Genomic DNA, 8,902 nt, shown 5'->3' on the forward strand with positions numbered 1-8,902 from the left:
CAGTAAGGGAGATCTGAAAAAATGTCAAACATGCATTAGACTCTCGATCCCTTCCAGGGGTAGTGACATGCCTTTAACCCAGCATTCAGGATGCAGAGGCAGGTGATCTCTGTTCTCTGTGAGTTCAAGGCCATCCAGAGCTACATAGTAAGAATTCATCTCAAAAAAAGAATTGTCCATCTCAATATTCTTTCCAGAGTCTCCATAATACTGTTAGATAACTTTCACAATTGGTTTTTTTGTTTGTTTGTTTGTTTTTTGGTCTTTTTGAGACAGGGTCTCCCTGTAGCCCCAGCTGGCCTGGAACTCACTATGTAGACCAGGCTGGCCTTGAACTCACAGAGATCCGCCTGCCTCTGCCTCCCGAGTGCTGGGATTAAAGGCATGTGCCACCACACCAGGCCCACAACTGGTTTTTAAAGACTTCTATTTTAAGGTGGCAAGATGGCTGAGGGTACTTGCCATCAAGCCTGACAATCTAAAATTGATTCCCAGGACCCACATGGTTGAAGGAGAGAAGTGGCTCCTGCAAGTCATCCTCTGCCCTTCACACTCACGTCTTGGCACACAAGTGCCTACACACAAACACGGTTCTGCATTTATACAAATGTAAAATGTCTTTCTTTCTTAGAGTAAATCTACACACACACACACACACACACACACACACACGAGCATAAATGGAAATTTTTTTAAGTTTTCTTTGGTTTATGTTCATGTGCTTGTGTTAGACAGTCTTGCTGTGTACCCAGGCTGCCATGCAATTTACAATCCTCCTGCCTTATTCTCCCAAATACATGGATAGAGCTAAGCAGGAGCACTCCACACTCTGAAGATTTTGAAAATGAAAGTAACTGACCCAACTTCATAGATTCTGAGTTGTTCCCAGTCTGGTCCCATTAACTGAACAGAGCATGTAGGGAAGTCTGACAGATAACCTTTCCTTTGTATTCAATTGAAGGGCATGAAAGGTGATCAGAGATGGTTCATCATGAAAGGATGGGGCTCAGCTTTCAGTCTCAAGATATTCATTTCTCAGTGGAATAGGATTGAGAGAAGCACAGATTGGAATGGGACAGGATAATTGAGATTCAATCACATGAGTGATTGTGAGAGGCCACCATGCTGCCAGTGAGGGATCTGTGGCTCAGACCACTGGATACTGAGTCAAATGAATCAACTGTGGTCTCTGTCATTGTCAGAGCAGCAACTCTGACCCTGAGTGGGTTCCTATAATGAAAGAAAAAAGGCTTCTTGAATCTCAGCCTGAAAGGATGTCTTTTCCAGGATGAGTCTCTTGACTCCTTCTGCCTGAACACCTGTAAGAATGAGCAAACAGACCCTACTCTTGGACCTCACAATGCAGAATTTGCTGAGGAATGAGGCCTTGACCCTCTCTGCCCTGGAGTACCTGCCCAAGGAGCTCTTCCCACCACTGTTCAAAACGGCCTTCACCAGCAGGCAAACTAACATCCTGAGAGCAATGGTTCAGGCTTGGCCCTTCCCCTGTCTTCCTCTGGGGGCCCTGATGAAGACTCCAGACCTAGATATCCTTCTCCTTCAGGCTGTGCTGGATGGGGTGGATATGCTGATTGCACACAAGGAGCAGCCCAGGTGAGAGACCCAGGTAGTATGAAGGGAGGATCTGAGGGTAGGGGAACGCCTTGGATCAAGGACAGTGGGGTCCAAGGTGGATCAGAGGCTTCTGATAACACTGGCTTGGGAGACTTCAGAGGCCATAGCCATTGCTGAGTCATCTGAGAAAGGACAATCAGGTGTGGAGAACAGCTTAGAGCAGATGCAGCCTAAGTAGATTGAGCCTGTCCAGGCCTCCTCCCACTGGTACTAACAGAGGGACCAGGAGGTATTCAAGGGGAATGGAATGGAGGGGAGTGAGATAGAAGTCTATAAATGTAGCTCAGGCCTGAGCCCTTCCTAAAGTGCATAAGTTCCTGGGTTTGATCCTCATAACTGAAAAAAAAAAAAAAAAAAGTAAATTTTCATGGCAGAGAGCAGAGAAATAACTGACATTTGAGATATGGAGTAACAGCAGATTTTTGGGTTTTGTCCTGTCTTTTGAGACTTGTGTTTTACCCACAGGAGGTGGAAACTACAGGTGCTTGATTTGCGTAATACACATCATAACTTCTGGAACATATGGGCTGGAACAAATGGTGGCTGCTCTCCACAGGTCAGGAGTAAGACACAAAGAATGGGGGACCAAGCAGTTTCCGGGGGGAAGAAGCAGCCTTTGAAGGTCTTAGTTGACCTTTGCTTCAAATGTCCTGATCTGGATGAATACCAAGAATACTTCCTCCAGTGGGCTGAGCGTAGAAAATATTTGCTCCAGCTGTGCTGTCAGAAGCTGCAGATTTGGGGAAAGCCTGTCTACTGTGTCTTAAGGCTTCTGGAAAGTTTTGAGCCATGTTATATCCAGGAGTTAGAAGTGAATACATGGTGGAAGCAACAAGCCCTGACATGGTTGACCCCTGATAAGAGTCAGATGAGAATCCTGCTGAAGGGAACCTACGAGAGTATAGAGTTACTTGAGCGTATGTACATAGATCTGGAGGAAAGGGTTATTACCACAATCATTTCTCACTTAGCCGATTTGAATACTCTTCGACATCTCCGTCTGAATGAAATGCATTTCTTTGAGGTCTCCCTGGACCAAGTGCTCAGGTAAGCAAAGATGAAGAGCTTTTTCTGAAATCCAGAGCCAAGATTTTCTTTGTTATATTACACAGTACTGGGCAACTGTGGTTTTCCAGCAGAGTTAACGGGGGAGGTGACATTAAAATATCAAAGCAGTGTCTTATTTCTGCTCTAGCCTCCTATGGTGTCATCTAGTCAATTCAGAAGGACACTTCTAGGTAGATGGCCTGGAAAGGATCTCCATGCTCCAGGGCCAGCTACAGGTGAAAACAGAACCACGGAGGGTGGGTTATGTATGATTGTTTCCTCTCTAAGCTAAGGGGATGGAATGGGAAAGAGAAGACAGCTCTGATGACAGGGAAGACACACACCTACCTACATTTGCTTAGTAACTGTGAATATGTGCCAGCCTGCCTCTAATGTGTGAAAACCTTTTTGAGCAAAAGAAGGGGCTAAGGAGATAGGGAAAAGACTGTGAACAGGATGTGAAGAGCAAGCAGGGGTCAGTGAACCCTATAGTTAGCACATCAAGGGATATTGCTAGATATCCTATGGGTTGGTCCTTCTGTGGTTTTCCTGCCCATCTTGTATGGCTAACCCTGTGGTTTTCTGGTTGACTATTGGAACTTCATGTCTGGACTGAGCCATTCCAACAGGGGTTAAAACTCCTCAGCCTAGACTGAAATAACTGAGTGAACAGACTCTCCATTAGGGAGCATCCTGGCTTAAACTTCACCTGGTCAGAATGACCTTGGCCCAAACTGTTCTCTTCTATCTTGAGGTTATATCCCAGTCTCTACTTTCCTGAACTAAACTGCTTTGTCTCTCCCTAGGTCCTTGAGGAGTTCCTTGGAGACCCTCGCAATCACTCACTGCCATCTTTCACAGTCAGACTTGAATTGTCTGTCCAAGTACCCAAGCACCTATCAGCTCAAGCACCTGAACTTGAGTGATGTCAAATTTTCCCGTTTACATGTAAGCCCCCTTAATGTTCTACTAGAGAGAGTTTCAGCCACTCTGCAGACCCTGGAATTGCAGGACTGTGAGATGAAGGACTCCCAGATCAAGACTGTCTTGCCTGCCCTAAGCCAATGTTCACAGCTCACCAAAGTCAATTTCTATGGAAACTACATCTCCACATCTGTTCTGAAGAATCTGTTGCACCACACGGCCAGTCTGAGCCATCTGACCTTGGAGCTGTACCCTGCCCCTATCGAGTGTTATAATGACATGGGTGGTTTCCTGGTAGAGAGATTTACCCAACTGGGTCCTGCACTCATGAATACACTGAGGGCTATAAGGAAGCCTGAGACAGTCTGCTTTGCCTCCAATACCTGCTTTAAGTGTTATGAACGTTGCACCTATATCCTGGACATGAGTCTATGTTCCTGTTGGTAGTAACTAGGGGAAGGTGATTTCTGGGCACTGGGAAATGAAACTCAAGTAGCTCATGAAGAGGATACAGAATGTTGCCTAGGGGGCTGGAGAGATGGCTCGGTGGTTAAAAGAACTAACTGCTTTTGCAGAGAACCCAGGTTCTATTTCCAGCATTCACATGGTGGCTAAACAACCATCCATAACTTCAATTCCGGGGGACACCCTTTTCTGACCTCCTCAGGCACCTATCTACATGCAAGCTGAACTATATTAGCAACTTAACCTAAGTTACTCCATCTTGCTTAGAATAGCTATTAACATAACCTCTTTTCATTTATGGGAAATATTTAAAAAGAGACAACAGCCTTGAGTTCTAAGAAATAGCTCAATCACAAACCAGTGAAACGTGCTAATCTCAGACATTCTACATCTGGCTAACTGCTTGTTTCCACTTCTGTAACTCGCTTGCTATTTTAGGTCACCTTGACACAAAGTATAAGACCAGCCTGCTATTGTGTGACCACCCAGTAACTGCTGATTTCGGCTTTCTTACTATACTTGTTACGGCTAGGAAGTTGACTAATTTTAAAATTACAAAGTTGATTGCCAAGTTATATGACTGTATCACTTGTCTGTATAATGATTGATTTTGATTTATAGATTCAAAGTTCTGCTATGTTGTACAAACCTGATTGGTTCACTAGTGTCCTTTTTGAATAATATTTCTGTAATCCTATAGAAACTCTGACCTGACAATCATCAGGGCTGCTTCTACTCCTGAGATAGCCTGACTGGTTGAAAAACAAAATTTACCTTACTATTCTTAAAGTGGTGCTGGTGATTTTTTTTTTTTTCACAAACTCCAACCTATAACACAAGCAATACATTCATACACATAAAATAAAAAAGAATGAAGAAAACATTTTTTTAAAAAAGAATCTTGCTTAGACGCCTCATATTTACCTTTTCAATAAAGAACAATCCTGAGTATAAAGAGAGAGAGAGAGAGAGAGAGAGAGAGAGAGAGAGAGAGAGAGAGATAGAGATTAAAAAAACGACATCAAGAACAAAGGGCTCAGGGAGACAGATGTCTTTTGGAGTCAGAAAGGTGACTGAATTTTTAAGGTGATTGTGCTCCTGACAAGTCAGGTAAATGACAGGTTTTTCTGCAATGGTGCTGGTAAAGTCATGGTCAGACCCAGGAACCCTGATGCTCTCCTTTGCTCTGTAGCTTCAGGGTCAACAAATCCCCACGACTGTAGAGAAGGGAAATGAAGCTGAAGCCCAAGAACTCAGCCTCAAAGTAAATCCACTCCATGGTTGTCATCCCAGTCTTCACTCATTTCTGGGCATTCGTTGAATCCCATGTGTGACTGTCTCAGGGAGTCGTGAGCACAGATTCAATCTAAAAAGAGCAGGGTGGAACCAGTGTCCAATGGTAGGGATTTAGTGAATGGCATGGGGTTTCAATCCAGGATACTCAAGCTATAAGTGATCAGAACAGTCATTCCCTGGGACTGGAATCAAATGGTTGGAAACAGAAGGTGTTATTGCAAAGGCCTTTGGAATTGGTCTTGAGAGATGGCTCAGTGGTTAAGAGCATGGACAGCTCTTGCAAGGAACCTAAGTTTAGCTCCCAGAACTTATGTCGGACAGCATCTACTGCTTATAACTCTAACTCTAGGAGGAGCTGATGCCCAGCCTCCACAAGTACCTGTATTCTGTGGATGCAAAAGCATAACTCTCACCTCAAAGGGAATAAGAGATAGTTTATTCTGGAGCCAAAACATGAGTGACCATGGCCCGGGAACATAGATTCAGGTTACCCCAAATTCCATGTTCCAACTTGGTAACAGTTTCATGAAGTTTTTATACTAAAAAGAACAACAACAACAAAAAGTCATAAATCAAGATATTTTTCAAATACATTGATAGAAACAATAAATAGGCAAATGCAACAAAAGAGAAGTCTCAGCTATAGGCTCAGAGGCTATCTGATGACATTCTTAGCCTTTTGATTGGTGGTAACTGTTTCTTTTAATGCATTCCATTAGTTACAAAAGTTAAATCAGAAACAGAAGTAAGCAAGGAATGGCTATTTAGGGCTAAACCCAAGATAATTGTAAAATGGGCTCTGGATCTGCAACATTCCAAACTCTCCACAGCCATTGAAGTGATAGTCAGTTGGTCAGTTTTGCAGGAAGTTCAGTTCACATATACACATACACATATTTAGAAATAAATAAACTTAAGGTTCCAGGTCTATGTAGAGTCCTGGAGGCTGGGGTCACTGCTTGGAGCTGTGAGAGCCCTGCCAAACTGGTCCAAATGTGTGACCTAGTGACTTTTAGCCAGCCTCCAGAGATAGCAGCAGCCAAACTGGCACACAGAACATTTCAATTTCTATCTCTAGATGAAAACTTTATGACTCTGGTTTTGGAAGGTTAAAGAAAAGAAACTAAACAGAATTTGATTTTGAGCTGGTTGTGATTGCTCCTACCTGTAATCCTGGACCCATGCAGGAGGATCTGAAGTTTTCAGTTTTACATAACTTTTTTCCCACTTTACTGAAACTTTATTACAATGCCCCAACAGAGCTACTTTTTCTTTTCAACATCTTGTTCTGCCACTTTTGGTCCTTTTTTCTTGGTTGTGGAAAAGTTGGGTTTTGTGTCACTGGCCATGGAAGACTGGCAGAAGCCATGTTCCTCTCTTCCTCTGTGATGCTGGCTTTCTCCTTTTTGTAGGTGTTTTGGGTGGGCATCACTCTTGTGTGTTGAGTCCCAGTTTGAGTTCTTCAGCAGAGCTGTCTCCCTTTACCTGAACAGAAGGCCTCTTGGGGTAAAGGATGAACTTGGAGGCTAGCCCTTCAGCCACCACGCTTTGGGATTTAGTGAATTTGTTTGTCTTCCTTGGGTCCACAGAGATGCTGATGGTCTGGCACTTTCTCAAGAATGCCAGTCACCATGAGCTCTTCCATGCTGAAGCCCCAGCCAGCTTGAACTTTGGTGTGGTGTCTCATCATGGAGCACCTTACTTAGGGCCCAGTGGGACCAGACCCATGTGAGGGGCAATGCAGAGAGCTGTCAGGGCCTTGCATCTCGAACCCTCCTTGCCAGCTGGTTGGATCAAGACCATTCACTACTGTCAGACCTTGTGGATTCTGGGCTTCAGTATCCTGACATTCCAGCTGGAGGCACCATGACTGCCTCCTGCCCCTGAGCAAGGCTTAGCTGAAAAGATCCAGTGCAACAAAGCACTTTGGGGTTTGGGGGGGCCCGCTACATAACAACATTGGGGCTACCCTGGGCTTCATGAGTTCCTCTCTCAATAAGAGAAAAAAAAATTCCTGGTTAATATCAGACCATTACAAGTTACTTCCTTAGGGGTTAAAGTCCCCCCCGCGCCCCGCCCCTTGGTTTCTTCCTGTCATTCCTCTTTCTCCCCTTCCCCTTCCATCTCATATATACATATATACAAAGTTACAATGGATTTCACAGGTCTGTTTTTCTCTTTAAGATGTTTTCTTTTAGGTTTGAGGGAGGGGCTCACTGTATAGCCTAGATTAGCCTCTAACCAGAAGCAATCCTCCTGACTTAGCCTCCTGAGTACTAGGAAAACAGGCTTGAGCTATAATGCCCAACTTAGACAAAGGGCCTTTTATAACCCAGGATGGTCTTAAACTCTCTATGAAGATGAAGATGACCTAGATCTCTTGATCATTCTACCTCCAACTCCCAAATTCTGAGATTATAGACCTAGGCTGCCACACTGCTGTTATTTGTGATGTTCTTATAGTGAGAGTATTTTTCCAATAATTTGAACTGAAACCAGGTGGAGAGGCATGCTTGTAGTTCCAATATTCTGGAGCCTGGGCTTAGAGTTCAAGGCCATCTTAGACTGTGTATGGAAATTCTATCTCAAAACAAATAAACAACTGGGAGGGGTGGCCCATGCCTTTAATCCCAGTACTCAGGAGGCAGATATTGGCAGATATCTATGAGATCAAGGTCTAGGTAGCAAGTTCTAGGCCAGCTAGGGCTATAGGGAGACCCTGTCTCAGTAAATAAATAAATAATAAATAAACAAGATAGATAAACATACACACACAACACAGCAGAGCAGGAGTCTTTTATTTTGCTTTTTGGCTTTTTCAGAGTCTAGCTATATATAGTCCAAGCTGGACTCAAACTCTCCACCTCAGTAACTCAAGTGCTAGCATAGGTAGACACCTGGCTGGATTTGAAGGAATTCAACAAGTTTGCTAGTTAGGCATGGTAACTCTGCCTTCTAATGCCAGAACTCTCCAGCCTGAGGTAGGAAGATGGTCTTGAGATCTAGGTCAACCTGGTCTACACAGTGAGTGGAGAGGCAAGCCTAGGCTACAGAACGAGAACCTGTCTCAAATAAACCAAGAAAGTTTGCTTAGTGTAATATTATCCAAATTCAATATGCTCTTGACAAGTTATTCTAAAGCTGTCAAAGTGGCAATTTTAAATAAAATTTCAATGACCTGAAATAAGCTTTATTATTAGTCTAATAAGGAAATTTCATTATTAAAGGTCACCCCTTAGTCAGGACAAATTAATATGACAATTGCCTGACTGAAAGTAAGAAAGGAGCGGGCTGGAGAGAAGGCTCAGCCTTTAAGAGCATTGGCTGTTCTTGCAGACTTCCCAGGTTCCATGCCCAGAACCTATATGGAAGCTGACAACTGTCTATAACTCCAGTTCTAAGGGGTCAGACACCCTCTCTGACCTTCATGGGCATTTAACACATATGTGCACTTATACATACGTGCATCCAAAGCACTTGTGCACAGAAAGATTACTAAATTAGTTTAAAAAATAAGATGGGTGACTAAGAAGTG

General features: G+C 43.7%; 1 protein-coding gene across 1 annotated transcript; it reads left to right on the forward strand.

The window, feature by feature from the left end:
• The first annotated feature begins 1,327 nt into the window (after positions 1 to 1,327).
• LOC103726243 (PRAME family member 12-like) lies at positions 1,328 to 4,053 on the forward strand. Its single transcript, XM_008823708.2, has 3 exons — positions 1,328 to 1,614; positions 2,101 to 2,682; positions 3,489 to 4,053. Exons 1-3 carry the CDS (start codon positions 1,328 to 1,330, stop codon positions 4,051 to 4,053), a joined length of 1,434 nt encoding a protein of 477 aa, XP_008821930.2.
• Positions 4,054 to 8,902: the final 4,849 nt, after the last annotated feature.

This window comes from Nannospalax galili, unplaced genomic scaffold (genome assembly GCF_000622305.1).
Source record: "Nannospalax galili isolate Female #2095 unplaced genomic scaffold, S.galili_v1.0 scaffold749, whole genome shotgun sequence".
NCBI classification, from domain to species: domain Eukaryota; kingdom Metazoa; phylum Chordata; class Mammalia; order Rodentia; family Spalacidae; genus Nannospalax; species Nannospalax galili.

Bases quoted from the DNA above. Each gene is read 5' to 3' on its own strand.
- LOC103726243 (XM_008823708.2), top strand. From the start codon at position 1,328: ATGAGCAAACAGACCCTACTCTTGGACCTCACAATGCAGAATTTGCTG. The intron at 1,615-2,100 runs GTGAGAGACCCA...TTTTACCCACAG, and splicing joins GCACACAAGGAGCAGCCCAG to GAGGTGGAAACTACAGGTGC. The intron at 2,683-3,488 runs GTAAGCAAAGAT...GTCTCTCCCTAG, and splicing joins TCCCTGGACCAAGTGCTCAG to GTCCTTGAGGAGTTCCTTGG.